This window comes from Pterocles gutturalis, unplaced genomic scaffold (assembly GCF_000699245.1).
Source record: "Pterocles gutturalis isolate BGI_N339 unplaced genomic scaffold, ASM69924v1 scaffold25056, whole genome shotgun sequence".
NCBI lineage: Eukaryota > Metazoa > Chordata > Aves > Pterocliformes > Pteroclidae > Pterocles > Pterocles gutturalis.
The window spans coordinates 1-16662 of NW_010106171.1; the positions used below are offsets into that span (position 1 = coordinate 1).

At 36.3% G+C, this 16662-nt stretch overlaps 1 protein-coding gene across 1 annotated transcript in view; it reads left to right on the forward strand.

The window, feature by feature from the left end:
• Positions 1–1871: 1871 nt before the first annotated feature.
• Positions 1872–16662, forward strand: part of GCC2 (GRIP and coiled-coil domain containing 2) — a gene marked incomplete at its 5' end in the record, with an annotated part of 25623 nt that continues 10832 nt past the window's right edge. The window contains 15 exons of the mRNA XM_010087702.1: positions 1872–1934; positions 2615–2699; positions 3802–3869; positions 4689–4793; positions 5584–8070; positions 8764–8833; positions 9512–9612; positions 9693–9791; positions 11821–11940; positions 13354–13518; positions 13888–13992; positions 14589–14751; positions 15300–15400; positions 15528–15605; positions 16279–16416. Of these exons, the coding sequence (XP_010086004.1) occupies positions 1872–1934; positions 2615–2699; positions 3802–3869; positions 4689–4793; positions 5584–8070; positions 8764–8833; positions 9512–9612; positions 9693–9791; positions 11821–11940; positions 13354–13518; positions 13888–13992; positions 14589–14751; positions 15300–15400; positions 15528–15605; positions 16279–16416 (3948 nt within the window). The remainder of the gene's footprint in view (positions 1935–2614; positions 2700–3801; positions 3870–4688; positions 4794–5583; positions 8071–8763; positions 8834–9511; positions 9613–9692; positions 9792–11820; positions 11941–13353; positions 13519–13887; positions 13993–14588; positions 14752–15299; positions 15401–15527; positions 15606–16278; positions 16417–16662) is intronic.

Sequence of the window (16662 nt, forward strand, 5' to 3'; positions counted from 1 at the left end):
TCTAACATTCTGTGATTCTGTGATATGTGTCAGTAAAGCGTGGAAGCATATCCTGTTTTTGGAATGGTGGAAGAGAAACTTGAGAATCTTCTAAGCACAATTCAGCCTTGTGCTTAGAAGTTTACTTACTGTCTGCCGGCTTACAGTTTGCTTGCACCTAATCAATGGAAACTTCAGGGTTTTTTAGTAACCATCTTCCTCATTGTTCTAATCCAAGTCCTCTACACGAGCTGCTTTGCTTATCAGAACAGCAAAACTGAATACATCATCATACATGATATGAGGTTCTGCCTCTATTAGCTTAAAAGAGAGTAAAAGTAAGGTGTAGGTTCATCTGACCTTAATCTAGTATGGAGATACACATGCTATAATTTTCTAAACAGTACATACAATTTGTTGTGTTTAATTATACTGTGTAAGCATGCTGCTTTTAAGTGACAGTTTCACTAACAGCAGTACTGAGATACTAAGAATGTAAATGTTGAAAAAGTTTTGCATACCAAAAATATTTGAAACTTTTTATCTTTTTTTTTAAAAATGCTGTATTTATATTTAACAAGCACGTTATTTTCTAGTAGGTTTGCTGTTGCCATCTCAAAAAAAAAAAAAAAACCAAAAAAAAAACAAACCACCTCTATCCCTTGTGATATGGAAGGAGATAACTGTAACCACCTTTGTCCTTGGTCTGTACTTGAATAGTATGAATGATGGCTTTTCTTGTTATCTGTATCAGCTGTTCTCTCTAAATTGCTGCTCAGTGATTCTCCATTCTAGTAGTCCTTAGATCCAGTTTTGTTTTCCCTTGGTTTCTATTATAAGGTTTTTTTTTGTCAGAATAAAGAAGAGCAGCAAAATAGAAGTGAAGGTATTTGTGCGTACATAGACACCCACACGTAGATATATAAAAATGCCAGTATCTGTATATACACCCCTTCACTTTTATACACACAAGCGTGCAGATAACACACATGACAGTAGGAAGGAAAAAGCAGGGTGAAGGTCAAAGCTTGAAAATACTACCCTTAAGATATTGGAAGTGTTTGTTCCATTTTTCTTTGCCCCATCTTAGTTATCTATGTTTCTTCATGTTTCCAAGTATAGGTAAACATATCTCATATAAACCACTGCAGAGTAACATAGAGTCTCCCAGATTAGATCTGTGGAAGTTGACAGTAGAAGGCATTATGCATGGATGTTAGGAACAGAGAGCCCAGAATTTGCAGAGTCTTTTCAAACATGTTTGTCAGGCAGCACTTTTAGTGCTGCTAACTGGTGTGTTAAAAAAAAAAAAAAAAGAAAGAAAAGAAAGTGTGGGGGTTTTACATTTTGTTCAAAAGAGCCCTGGCTTTGCAGAGTCTTCTCAAATACATTCGTTAGGCTGACAAATTTAGTGATAACCAGCGTGTTTAAGAAAGAAAGAAAACAAAGTTGAATGGTATATGTGGTTCAGAAGTTCCCAAAGTTTGATTTAACTGTGACTCCTCTACAAGTTTTTTTTCATTCATGCCTTTTTTTAATGCCTTTTAAGACCAAGATGGTGAGTCACACTTTTGTAACCTCTTGTAAGTAAAATGACTTTTCAGTATTGTATCGATTCTAGATGCCAATTCAGTAATAGAATCATAAGATCATACTAGTTTGGAAGTCAGGAGTTTTCTGTTCTGCTGTTGTACTGGACTAATAACAGTAGATTTCAACAGATTTTTTTCCTGTTACCCTTCTGGCTAGTTCTACAAATATGTTTTTATTTTTTTTTCCTGAGCTCCCACTATATTCACTTATTCTCAGTGTTAGCAGACTTTCAGTTAGATCGTTTGGTAGTCTACATTAAAAAGGTGAGTTATTACAGATTGTGCTTTATTTTGTTGTAGGTACAAGATGCTGGGCAAGAGATGGTGGCATCTTCTGTCACTCCAGGATCAGGCAAATCAAAGGTAATCAGATGTCACAAATCTCATTTGTTTGGATATAAGTAGTTGAAAGGGTTACAGCTTACCATGCAAGCTATGACTAATAGGAAGACATAAGGGTATTTTTAAACAGTTTCCTGTCTTCTAGATTTCTTGAAAAAGTGCTTTACAAACAGTAGGCAAAGGTGTTTTGGAAAACATGGGGGGAAAAAAAAATCTCTTATTGGTATGTTTGCTTCCTGTCATCATACTTGATAAAATACTAGTAGCATCTAGTTCTGTCAGTGGTTTGTTTCATAATGTACACAGACTTCTTTCCATATATTGGAAGAAAACTTAATGTCAATGTTAAGTCAGCGTGCTATTTTCAAAACATTGTTCAAATTATATTACTGAATTGTAACCCTTCCCAACTGAGTTTGCCTTTCTAACTGATGCTGCCCAGTTGCGTGCTCTGGAATGATTTTGGAAAATTACGGAATTAGGAGTAGTTTCTGTTATTGAAATAACAGAAATAGCTTGAAATAACAGAATTGGATAACAGAACAGCAGTAACTTGAAGTGTTATTGTTCTTGCAAATGCGTGGTAAGACAGTTCTTGCCCTAAAATTTAACTTCTCAGAAGTTGGATGGTCAAGTGTCCTTTTTTCTGTTTGCCTCTGGGTTGGAGGAAGCTGGTTTCTGTAACACATATTTTTTTACAGCTGGACACATTGCCCAAAGAAGATCTCATCAAGTTTGCAAAAAAGCAAGTGATGCTTATACAGAAAGTGAAGTCAAGATGTACAGGTACCTTACAGGAAAGATAAAAATTTCTACCTTAATGCTTGGTACTATCTGACTTTTCCTGATATCACTGGGTATTTTTGCTAGGTAGATTTAAATTCCAAACAAATATCCTAGTATTTTGGTTTTGTTTTGGTTTTTTTTTTGCTTTTTGTTTTTTTCTGCAATTTCACTGGTTTTTTTGTGGGAGGATAAGGACTGAAGTTCTTAGAGCAAGGGAGAGAAGAAAAAGAAGCATTGCTTTTGTCAGGTGTTAGTTAATTTTGATCTGGCAGAGTGGCGTGATGGAACAACGTAGCTTGTTTAGGAGTTGAAGTGGGACTTGTCATTGTCTGTTCCTCATATCGGCTGCAGGGATACCTGTTGCTTTTCAGGAGGCAGGTGGGCAGGAGAATGGTAGATTTTGCATAGTTAATACTGTTGTAGCATGAAATAGTTTGAAATAGTTAGCTACTTTGATAATTTGTTTCTTTAATAAAAAATCGTTAAATATGCAAAAAATAAATTTTGTGTTAACTACCTAAATGTATCCTGTGTAAATTTGTGCTCTCATGTGCTGTCTCCCTGCTCTCTGCTGTCCCTTTTCCTCCAGTGGCCAACTACTTGGAGTGGTGTCACTTCCCCTTGTTTGGAGTCAGTTATGTTGGCTGCTGGTAGCTGCCGGGCGAAACAATAAGGATAGGAATGGGCTATAGTAGGCTTTTCCTCAGTGGGGTTATTCATAAGATCTGGTTCTTCTACCTGCTGCCTATTTTTAGAGAGCCAGTAGAAACTGAATATCTTTTATCTGGCTTACATGGACCGTGAAATAGAAGGTAGGACAAGAATCAAAAGAAGTTCTGTCTATCTGTTGTCACTCCAGACAAGCAAGGAAGCTTTGCTTCTTCAGGAAACCATGCTAAATGTCAGGACTGGAGAAGTAGTACTGAATGTTTGTTCTCTTTCCATTAGCCTTTTGTACCATTCAGTAACAAACAAAAATTGATGAAGTAAAAGACATCTCTGATTTGATTAGGAGTGTTGTTAGGCTGTAGATTTACTAGCAATTTGGTACTGTAATGGAGCATCAATTAATGCTGTGAAATTTCTGTACTTCTTGTTTAAGAACTAGAGAAAGAGATTGAAGAACTCAGATCTAAAGCAGCTACTGGAGGAGCTGATGATATTATTCAGGTGGGAACATGTAATGGGTTTCTAATGTATTACTTAATGTTAGCTGAAATAAATCTACAGAAATAATTTGTGGTAAATACTTTAAAACTGTTATTCAAATTGAATGTAATAAATTTTCAGGAATTCAAGACACTTCCTAAAACTCTTTTTTCCTCCTCCCCCCACATCCTTACTCCACTTTTCAGAAAACACTACAGTTCTGTGAGAAATAGTACAGAATAGTATAATTTCCTCAGCAAGACTTTTTCCTTTTGTAGTTGGTTAGACAGGTTTTTGTTTATTTTAGAATGACCACAGCAGAAAGACTTTGGCCATTTAGAAAACCTCTGAGACAGTCATTTGATGAGATCAGGAATACATAATTAAAGTTGCGTGTCACAAGAAATACTTTTAGGAAAGTAACTGGAATTTTTTTAAGTGTCAAGAACATCTGTCTTTCTCAAAGTAAGGGTCATAGACAGCATATGAAAGTGAAAGTTGCTAATGAGGAGGAATTTATCAACTGGAAAGTTGTTTTTAATAAATTGGTAGGAGATTGCTTTTCTACAGAAGGGGAGCTTCCCCACGCACCTGGTGATAAAAAGTTAGCTGATCAGAAATATGATTTTGAACAGAACCTATTACTCAACACCATTGTTTTAGCCTGCCTATTCCATATCTGTCATATTTGGGTTGAAAGTAACTTTCAAAATCAGACTGATCTTTTAATTGACAAAAAAAGTCATAACCAATATGTGAATTCCTATGGTTTGCAAAAGTAGTTCAGGCTTCTGTTGTTAATAAGCACTTCTTTTGGCAATCTTTCTCTCTTAAAATTAGGCTCTCACAGAAAGACTGGATGTTGTACTTCTGGAAAAAGCTGAAATTCAGCAGCAGTGCATAGCTCTGAAGAAAGAAAATGTTCAAAGAAAGCAAGAAGCAGAGGTACTGAAATGAGCAATAGGGCGTTAATAAAATACTTCAGAATTATGTTTATTTTCTGGTTATGCTTGTGTATTTCATTTTAATCTTTTTCTTCACTTACCTGTCTTCTGTTCTACCTTAAAAAAAAATCTAAAGGCTTCATATGTTAAAGCATATTTTCTCTGTACCTCCTAATTTATCTTTTTATAGGACTGACAATAAATATAGAATTTTTAATGCACTGACTAGATCCACAGCTGTTCAAAAATAATTTGGTCTGTGCATTAGTAGCCCACATATGTGATGGCTTCAATCAATCAACTCTGTCTTTCCATGGGAAATATGATGTTTAAATTCAGATACTCATAGGAAGGAGCCTGTCATCTAAGGCATCGAAATTATGTCAGTAATAATTAATTAACTTTATTATTAATTAAGTGAAGAGTGAATTGCTTACAATTGATAAACATGGTTATATTCCAGATACGTGAATCGATGCACTAAAAGTAGTTTGGTCTTCAATATGTTATCAGAATGGTTGCTAAAGCTGAAATCTGTCATGACCATTTTGTGAAATTATGCTGGTAAACATGATTTAAGGCTTCATTTTTCTTTCTCATTCTGACAACATTTTTGTACTCTCTGCAGTGTCTTCTGAATTGAGTTGTCCTAACACAGTTATATATTTTAAAACTGTAGCAATTTTTAAAACTGAGGCCTCCTAAATCTTCCAGTTAATTATTGTAAACAGTTTATTTGGAAATTCTGTATGCTACATTACCATTATTTAATAACTTGCATGTTTGTTTAGTCTGCAGTGGCTAAAACAGAAGAATTGCAGAAGCAACTCGAGCAATCAAGTATTGACTCTCTGAAAGAAACAGAAGCTCTGAAGAGTGAATTAGCAAATGCACAATGCAAACACAACGAGGACTTAACAAAGCTGAAAACAGAATTAGAGGAACAAGTGAAGAAACAAATGGGGCTGGTGGAACAGATTGAATGTCATAGTGATAGTCAAAAAGAACTTAAAAGATTACAAGATGATGTTCAAAGAATTAAATCTCCTTATGAGGAGCAAATTTTGTGTCTCAGCAAGCAGTTGGAAACTGTGAATGAAGACAAAAACAAAGAAGTGGCAAATCTGCAGGAAACTATTAAAAGCAACTCTCAGTGTTACTACAACCAAATCAATGATCTGAATGAAGAGCTTAAAAAATTAAAAATTGCCCATCAGGAAGAGGTGTCAGAATTGATGCATTGGATTGAAATATCATCTAAAGAAAATGAAGAAAAGCAAAATTGGATAAATCAGTTACAGCACAATTTGTCAGGGGAAGGCTTAATAAAAGGGGAAGGTGGAAAGGATGAAACGTGTGCTCATACTGACCAGTGTGCATATGGCTTGGAGCAGCTGAGAGAAGTCTTAAATAAAAATGTAGAAAGCAAGAGGGATATTGTAGATATACAAGAACCTAGTGTAGAAGCAAAAATGGAAGAAAAGGTTAGGCACCTGGAGCGTAGCTTAGAAGAGCTCCAGTCCCAACATAGTATATTAAAAGATGAGTTAACTTACATGAGTAATGTGAAACTAAAACTGGAAGAAGAAATCCATCATGTAAAGGATGAGTACTTTCGTGAGCGGGAAGACTTGGACTTTAAGATAAATGAATTGCAGCTGACTAAAGAAGATTACTGTTGTGCAATTGAAAAACTAAAATTGGAACTTCAAGCAGCAAGACAGCACTCTGAAACAGCTGTGAAAGAGCATAAGTTAGAAATTCAGACTCTGAAAGAGCAACATAAGAGAGAAATTTCTGAACTAAATGAAGCTTTATTATCTGATTCTAAAAAAGAAAAGATGGCATTAGTTTTTGAAATGCAGGAACTTAGAGAACAACTTGAAAAGCTAACTCAGGAGAAAGAAGAAGCAGTGTCCAATTACAACAGCCTGAGGGAAACAATGGAAACTCTACAGACTGAGCTAGGGGAATCTGCTGGAAAGATCAGCCGGGAGTTTGAATCAATGAGACAACAGCAGGCTTCTGATGTCAGTCAACTGCAACAGAAACTCCGAGCTGCTTTCAATGAAAAGGATGTTCTTCTTGAAACTGTGAATCGCCTCCAGGAAGAAAAAGAAAAATTGTCATCTAATCTTCTAGAGGTAGAAGAACTTAAATGTAAAATTGTTAGTCTTCAGGAGGAGAATAACACAATAACAAGTTCCATCAACCAAAAAGAGACTGCTATGAAAGAACTGGAAGAGAAGATCATTGTTCTTACTGATCAAAACAAGGAAATTTTAAATGAAATAAAATGCTTGGGTGAACAGAGAGAAACCCTTCAGGAAAGGTGCAAGCAAGAACAAGGAAAAGTTTGGGAACTCCAGCAAGAAGTAGATGTTGTTAAGCAGTACAATAGCGACCTGAAGAAAAAGGTGGAGGAATTAACAGAGAGACTGAATGAAGCTTTAACTAGGAAGAGTGAAAATGCTCAAACACTAGCACAACTGGAAAAACAGATTGAATCTCTGGTGCATGAAAGAGAGAAACTTTCATCTGAAGTATATACTCTTAGTGAGGAAAATAAAAAAGCCATTCTGGAAAAAGGTGGATTAAGTGAAGAGCTGGAAAAGATTACATCTGAAAAAGATGGTTGGTTAGTGTTGAAAGAGCAATCTGAAAACTTAGAAAAGAAACTACAAGTGATGACTGCAGAAAAAGACCGTATATCAACATTACTTGAAAATGAACAAGCACACAGATCCCTTGTAAGAACTCAGCTGTACCACTTACTTGAGCAAGTGGGGTCTGGCATTTCAGATTCTAATGAAGAATATGATTCTCTTAACTTGTTACAAATTGCAAATGAATGCTTGGCAAAAATTAAAGAAGAGCAATGCCTTACTCTACAGAACGAGGAAAAAGTTCTTCATTTGCAACGGGAAGTTGAGAGACTACAGGAAGAATATGCATCTCAATATGCAGAACATAGATCCCTGATTCAGGATTTTGAAAAAGAAAAGGATCTCTTGAGAGAAGAATTAGAAGGAGCGCTGTCTGAAAAGGAAGCCCTTCAACATGATATCTGGGAGCTGAAGAATGCCAGTGAGAAAACAGGGACTGAAAATCAAGATCTTTTAGCTCATATTGAAGAGATCACTCAAAAACTTGCTTTTTGTGAAAGTCAAATACAAGAACAGCAAAAAGGATCAGAAAAACAAGACGACTTAAATTTCATTCTGGAACAAAAGGAAACTGAACTTAGAAATGTGAAAGACGAACTGAGTTCTCTAAAGGTTATATTTTGTTATTGAAGTATACAGACTAAACCTCTAAAGTCTTCAGAATTAAGGTTCAAAAAATACTTTCAATTGTCTCTTTTTTTTTTTTTTTTTTTTTTTTTTTCCTTAAACTAAACGTGAGTTTCCCTTCTAGAAAGCACATGTTTCTAAGTTTCCTAGCACCTCAGAATCCCCCCCCTCCCCCCAGGAAAAAGACAACCAAACAAAACCCATCATAATGCTATTTTGACAAAAGTTGCTTGTACTTCAACCTCTCTTCCTATCAATACTCCCCAAAGTGATCATTTAACTAGATGGACTAACTGGCCTCATAATCTTTCACCTCTTAACTTTCTATGGCTCCATCTCAAGCAAAACTCCTGCTTGATCTACATTAGCTGCTCCTAACTTCAGGTCCTGGGAATTGATGATTATGTAAAACTGACAGCTGCAGAGTTAATGGTCTCCCATTTTTTGTCCTTGGACAGGATGGAAAGCCGTTGTTAAAAGGTTGGAATGTTTTCCTTTCAACATAAGTATGCTTTTCAATTACCAAGCTGATGTGAAATTGTACATAAAGACTTTCTTGGTAGTAAGCACATAGGCCCAGTCCAGCTGTAGCTGAAACTTCTAGAGGCTTGTTAGGGGAAAAACAGGTATCACAAATAAATTTTTGTAATACTTTTTATATCTTTGTTTATAATACAGAATTTAATGGAGACATTGACTGAGAAAACTGATCAACAGTCTTCAGTAGCAGAGCTTCAAGAAAAAATTGGTATCTTTCTCACTGTTCTGTTATATAGTTTGGGGTTTTTAGATTGTTAGTTTTTCCTTCTCTGTATAATTGTCCTATATTCCTACAAGCTAAAGAAGGTGGGGAAGTAGATCTCAATGCAACTTCTTACAATGTTCCTTCATTAAGGATTTAAAATATTGTTAGCAATCTTAAGTCAGTTATCATTTGATACTTTTTTTTTCCCTTTCTGTGTACATTTGGCTATAAATGGCTATAAATGTAGTTAATTTCATCTTTTTTTTTTTAAATATGGGGAATAATTGTGTCAATAAGAATCCCTAAAGGCTGCCAAGAGGAGAGGAAAGCAACACTTTGCCAAAACTACTGTTGCCTAATTGCAGTTATCCCAACACATTCGAAACAAAATGGTTCTGAATTGTTACAACTGTATGTAGAAGTAGACATGAACACAGCTTAACAGAGATGGAAGCCTCTGAAACAGGGAAAGTTTGTGCCTAAGCTGTCTGGCTGGATGGATGGTTTAGCTTCAAATTAAATTTAAATGCTTAACTGAATGAAATGTTTGAACATCCCCTCTTGCTTTTATTAGTGTTTTTTTTTTCAAAGTTACACTATTTGTGTTCTGTTTGAATTTCATTTAATTTCTTGGGGGAGAGGGTAGTTGTGTTTTTTCACTTTCTTGTTTGTTTACTTTAGGTATGCTGGAAAAAGAATCTGCAGAAAAAGGAGAGAAGCTAAATAAAATTAAGGTTGTTGCTGTGAAAGCAAAGAAAGAATTAGATGCCAGCCGAAAAGAGGTATCCTGACTGCTTCTTAATATGAAAAACATTCTGCATGCAGGGTTCTGTTTTAATGACACAAACTTCTTTGTAATAAGGTGCAGGCTCTGAAGGACGAATTGGAGTTGGTTCGATCAGAAAAAGATCAGTTGTCTGCTTCAATGAAAGACGTGATTCAAGGAGCTGAAAGCTATAAGGTAGGAATAGTACTATATTTACAAAAGATAGTAACTGTCAGAAAATACTTTGCTTTTGGAGGCTAGCCTGGATATATACTGCTATTTACTTGCACAAGTATGTTTGGCAAAAGAAATTATGTCAGTGCAGTTGAGTACCCAAATGAAGAAATGTAAGGTTCTAGTAAAACTGTGTGGCTGCTGTCAGAATAAAATAAGGCACTTCCTTTCTACTGGATGGTATTTTTGAACCTTCTAAATCTAGCAACATATGTATCAAACAATGTGTTGCTGAGGCAAAACAATAGATCCTTATGAATTCTTTGAAGTATATTAAATTGGGGGTCAGTTAGAAAGACCTTAAGTGATAAAGACCTAAACTAGCAATTCCCTGGGAGCAAGTCCTGTTGGAGTACGTCTCTGCACACATGAAGCAGAAGCAGGTGACTGGGGACAGTCAGCATCGATTCTCCAAGAGTAAATTGTGTCTGATTAATCTGATTTCCTGCTATGATAAAACAGTTGGAGTTGTGGATGAGAGAACAGTGGATGTCACTTACCTTGACTTTAGGAAGGCTTTTGATGGTCTCTCACGGTACTCTTGTATCTGCACTAGGAGATTACGATCGAATTGGTAAACAACTGACTGAGTGCTTAAAAATAAAAAAAAATAGTTGCATGTTTTGTCTCAGAGAGTAGCAATTAATGGCTTGTGCTAGATGCCAATGACAAATGAGGTACCACAGGGGTCTGTGCTGGGACCTGTCCTGTTTAACTTTAGCAATGACCTGGAGAGGGTGATAGAGTACACATTCATCAAGTTCTTGGATTATTCCTAATTGGGAACAGTCAATAGACTTGAGGGCACGACTTCCATTCAGAGAGGCGTAGACAGGCGTGAGGAATGGGCTAACAGAAACCTTTTGAAGCTTAACAAAGATCGATGTAACGTTCTTCATGTGAGAGACAGGAACTACTTGATACAATCTGGGCACACTGTGTGGCTGCTGAAAAGAATGCCAGGGTTCTGGTAGGCAGTGCAGTGAGAATGAGAAAACTCTGTTCTGGTACCAGAGGTGGCCACAGCACCCTGGGCTGCAAGAACAGGAGTACAGCTAGTAGGTCAAGGGAAGTCATTGTCTCTCTGTGGTCAGCACTCCCATGAAGGTGTAGGATCTAGAGTGCAGGTCTTATGAGGAGCAGCTGAGGGAACTGGAGGTGTTTAGTCTGGAGAAAAGGAAGCTGAGGGGAGACCTTACTGCTCTACAACTACCTGAAAGGAGGTTGTAGCAAGGTGGATGTCTGTCTCTTCGCCCAAGTGACAAGTGATAGGACAAGAGGAAATGGACTCAGGTTGCACCAGGGGAGGTTTAGATTGGATATTAGAAAAAAATTATTTGCCAAAAGGGTTGTCAAACGTTGGAACAGGCTGCCTAGGGAAGTGGGAAGTGGTGGAGTCACCATCCCTGGAGGTATTTAAAAGGCTTGTAGATGTGGTGCTTAGGGACATGGTTTAGTGGTGAACTTGGCCGTGTTAGGTTTACTGTTCGACGCAATGATTTTAAGAGTCTCTTAACAACCTAAATAATTATATGAGAGACAGTAGTCCTAAACTGAAATGAGAGACTCCAACTGGATACATGGATAAACATTTTTACCCTATGAGGATGGTCAAGCTTTGGAACAGGTTGCCGAGAGGTGTAGTGCCATCTCCATACTTGGAGGCAGGTCCTTGGAAAGACCTGACTAGAAGAAGTTCTGAGCAACCTGGTCTGATTTCACTGCTGACCCTGCTTTAAGCAGGAGGTTGAATGTAAACCCTTCTGAGATCCCTTTCAACCTGAATTATTCTAGAATTTTGTGAACTGAAAAGGGTTTCTCCCAGAGCCTGTAATGGAGCGATAGCTTTAATTCCATTCTGAGGTTTCTGATGTTGCAGTGAGATAATTTATATGCTAAAATAATAGGAAGATTAAGTGTCTGAGGTATAGAATGTGCTTATGCAATGTATATTGTAAAAAATCATGGTTTTGTGTTTGTATGTGTTAAGAATCTTCTGATGGAATATGATAAGCAAGGAGAACAGCTGGATTCTGAAAAAGGTAGAGCAAATAATCTTGAACGTCAGATAGATGAACTCAAAAGACAGCTACAGGTGTCATCCCAGCAGGTCAGTTCTGTATGTGTGTCTGATTTGTTGATGATTACAGTAAAATTATTTTACTTACTGAGTTTATTTTATTAATCTGATCATTCATATATATAGTTTCATAACCTAAATGCATTTTGGATAGTGACTTGAAATTTAGGGGGTTTTTTCAACATCTGATATCTTCTCTGGGCCGTGACAAAGGTTAGTGTATGTGGAATGTCTGGCCTTTTCAATAAACGGGGTTTAATTTACCCCAGGTCAACTCACAGGAAAGAGCAGGTGATCAACTGTGGCTTTGGTTGGAGGTACAACTCCAGTGCATGTACCAGATATAAAAACAAAGTATCAAACGTACGCTATTTATCTGATTCCACACCTATACATCTCTTGAAGTACAGTAACCATTAAGTGTTACATTTTTTTCTTCTGATCTTAGGCAAAATGTGCTTTTGTTATTTAATCAACAGAGTGTTTAAACATACTAAATTAGTTATGTGTTTTTTCTTCTTTCACAAGGTGAGAATTCAGGTTGCACTGTGGAATACTATAGTGGTGCTCAAAAGAGTCTAAGATAGTATTTTAGCAGCTGTGAGACACATTTTTTTTGCAAAGCTGACTGAAATGGGTTTGGGATTTAGGTTTTAAACTCACAGACCCGATACATAATTACACTGAAGATCCACCTAGGCTGCTGTTTCCTTATAAATGGAAGCTAGTAGTGAATAGCGTAGGAAGAAATGACAAATAGTAGCATATATTCTGCTGATTAGGCCAGTGTTGATTTATTCAAGTTTGTTGCAAGGTATTTTGTAAATAAAAACACTGTATAGGTAATTGGCAGCTTCTTTCACTTATACTTCATTCTTAATCTGCATAATAGAGACTGAGATAAAACACTGAAGATTTCAAAATTAAATCTGTTAAAATCATTGAAAAAATAGCCCAGATACAGGAGGAGTTCTTATTACGTACTGATGTGACCTCATTGAAGGCTTGGTGGTGCTGTAGTTAAATCTTTTTTAGGAATTAACAGTATGATCACTTATTTATAAATACAGCAGCTTGAATATTTGAAGTGGGGTAATAAGTACTCGAACATTGCATATTATTGCGGCAGAAAGGTGATTCTTGCAGAAAGCATAAATGTTGGGGTATTTTTTTTTAGATTTCTTGTAATTCTAGCCATCTTACAGAAAACTGGGCAAATTAACTCTGAAGAAAATAATCAGATTGCGCTAGTGACTTTAATTTAGCCTATTTCTTAATCTGGTTTAAAATAATTAAGATGGACAAGACTCATCCATAGGAGTGCTGTGTGTGAAGGAGTTGGATAGAAATCGATGTTTGTTTTTTAAATACAAACTATCTTACTTGTCAAAGTCACATGCAGATTAAGCTTATGTTTTTATCTTTCCACTATGATAATTTCAGAATGATCAGTTACATTCTGCTAATGAAGACCTCCTGGCTTGTGTTGAAACACTGCAATGTAATGCTAAGCTGCTGGAAGCTCAGATACTGGAGATACAAAGAGCCAAGGCAAAGGCTGACAAAGAACTAGAAGCTGAAAAGCTTCTAAAAGAGCAGAAAACAAAGGTAGTACTCTGTAAAGAGGGCAAATGAGTTGAAGCATTATTTTCACTGTTAGACCTTTGTAAACTGTATTCGTGTAGAACAAGTTCCATACTTTTGCTTCTTGTTACTTGACTCAGTCTTTTTTGAAGGCTTCGTCTGTTCATTGAAAGAACTTTGCAAGACTGTCACCTAGAGTAGATTGAGGATTGTTACAGAATGTGAAAAACACATCATAAACTTCTGGGATTTTCTTTGGTTCCCAGTGATTTTCTAAAAAAGAAAAAAAAAAAAAACTCTGTACAACCTAAGTGTGTGTGTGTGTAAGTGTAAGTTGATGCTGGCATCCATTTTGCAATTGGACTGCATAAGTGAGAAGTATTTAATTTTCAGGAACATAGTGGTGCTCTCCGAGAAATGGAGGAGCTTCAGATGCAACTTCAGAAGGAAAAGAAACATCTACAGAAAACTATGCAAGAACTAGAGCTGGCCAGAAAGGTAGACTTGCTGTTCATTTTAGTGCTTAATGGGCTACCAAAGATTTTGGCCCATCTTGCTGTGCTGAATGCCTCCCTTTCTCTTCTGAGGATTTTAAAGCCCAAGGTTTGCAAAAGGAAATACTTGAGGGTTTTTACCCCTGGTTTTGTGTATGGAGAGGTGATGTGTACTTTTGGTGTTTTTTTTATTATTTGTTTGTTTGTTTGTTTGTTTGTTTGTTTGTTTTAGCTTGGGTCATGTGGCCTGTCATGAGCAGAAACAGGAATAGAATTCAGATGTCTGGAGTACTTGTATGGTGCACAATTCAGAAGCTGCCCTTTTAAGGCCTGAAGATGATAGAAACTGATATCTGCAAAATACCTACTGGTAGCAGTGTTAAAACTAGGAACAGGTTTTTCAAAACTTCTGGTTCTTGTTTGAAAAAAGATTATTTGCTGTGGATATGGAAACTTGATGAATGGGTTGTGCTTGTGGATATGGATAATTACAAGTTTTTTGTTAGGTGGGCAATATAGGTTTTTTAATATAATTTCTAAAAATATTTTTACCAGCCAAGGCAGGTTGGAAGCTGTAGCTTTATTGTGTGTAACTTGCAGGATGCTCAGAAGAGTACACTGATGGATATGGAAATAGCTGATTATGAAAGGCTAGTAAAAGAACTTAATCAGAAGATTACTGAGAAAGACAGCAGAATAGAAGATCTTGAGCAAGAGACAGGGATTCAGAAACAGAAGCAAGAGACCCTACAGGAAGAAATAAGTAAGTAAACTGTAAACAGCAAGAGTCTCTATGGCATAGTGAGTAATGGTAAAACATACAATTCACAAACAGCTTGAGTTGGTGAGTGAGAGTAAAGTTTGCAGGGAATACTAAGCAGTTAAATAGTCAAATTACTTTTCCATAAAAGAAACTTCACTAGGTTATGAATCACTTGATCTTGTATTCAGCAAATAAAAGCCAAATGGCCTGATAAACTGTGTTTCTTACCTGATTAAGATAATCATAAGTGCTAAAAGTTGGTGACTGACAGGGGTTTTCATTCTGACATACCTTACTCATTAATAATTTTACTAGTTAGCGTGTGGTTAAAAAATTTTCTTCCTATCCTTATATGTAAGTCTTAAAATAATTTCATTTATTTTAAGATCTTTATGGTACTTGTAAATAGGATACTAAACTTACTGTAAGCTACTTGTTTGCAGCTCTTAAGAAATCTTTCAGAATTTCCTTAGATATTTTCCAATATTTTTAAAGAAAATATAGGAAGGGAAGCTTCCTTTGCATATAACTGCTATTTTCTGCATTAGAGTCCCTTCAGTCAACTATGCAACAGGAGGAGGAAAGAAGTGCCAAGATAAAACAGCTCCTGGTGAAAACCAAAAAAGAACTGGCTGATTCAAAGCAAGCTGTAAGTCCACATGTTAATGACTATGTGTTCCATTTTTAAACTAACTTTTAAATGATGGGCTGGTAGGTGAATTATTAAGTTGCTGAGGTATGGATTTTTTTAATAACCTGATAACTTTATTATGCAGGAAAATGACCATCTAATGTTGCAGGCATCATTAAAAGGGGAACTGGAAGCCAGTCAACAACAAGTGGAAGCCTATAAGGCAAGGAGCTTCACTTCTTTCTTAGTATAAGGTTTCTTATTTAAGTAATGAGGGTGTGACTTTTAATGAACAGATGGAATATAGGCTGAAGAATGAAAAGGTGTTCTTTTTCTCAAATTAGTTTTGTCTGTTTGTTGCTTTCCCCAAATATTTCCCCTGTGATGTTCTTTAAACAGGTTTACCTTTTCTTGTTCCCCCTTTCTTTTCCCTTTCTACCAAAAGAGAGGACTGCATAATTTGAAGCTTGTAACTGGGATATGTTTTTAAATAATTTCTTTAAAAATGGAAGTTGCTCAGTTTAAAAACAAAAGAATGCAACATCATCAGCAAAAATCTTAAGTATTGTCCATCTGTATAAATTTTATTAGTTGTGCAGCATAGGAATTGGATGTAATGAAAGGTAGCAGGGAAGGGAGAGAGGTTGGCTCTCTTAAATGCTGCCACCCCACCACTGTAATTTTGTCTTCAGTTCTCTCTTTAAACAACATCATATATTTTTTTAAATTAAGTGTGTGGTAACCTATGTCTATTTTTTGTTTTATTTTTGTTGCACTTCAATTTTATATTCACCAGTTCTTGCAGGAATAACTAGAGTAGAATGCTCTGTGCCATGTCCCCTTGGAGAGGGAAGAAAAAATTTTGTCACAGTGAAGTTTTCAACTGACTTTTTCAGATTCAAGTGGCTGTACTAACATCAGAAAAGCATAAAGTTCAGGAACAGCTGCGAACTTCTTCAGAGCAACACCAACGTACGTTGAGTGCTTACCAGCAAAAAATTGCAACCTTGCAAGAAGAGTGCAGAGCAGCCCAGGTACTATAGTGGAAGAAGTAATGTGAGAGAATTTAAAGGGGAGATTTACTGCACTCTCTGTCTGTTTCTTTAAAAATATTTTGTAGATCTTTCATTCTTGTCTTTTTGTCTGTGAAGAATTGGGAATTATCCCAGTGCTTAGTGTATCTGAGTGGTGGTACAGAGGACAAGCCAGGTTCTGTCCTTGTTGTCATATATAATTTGTGGTTGAACGTCTGGACTGCATTCTTATATTTCCAGTAGGGA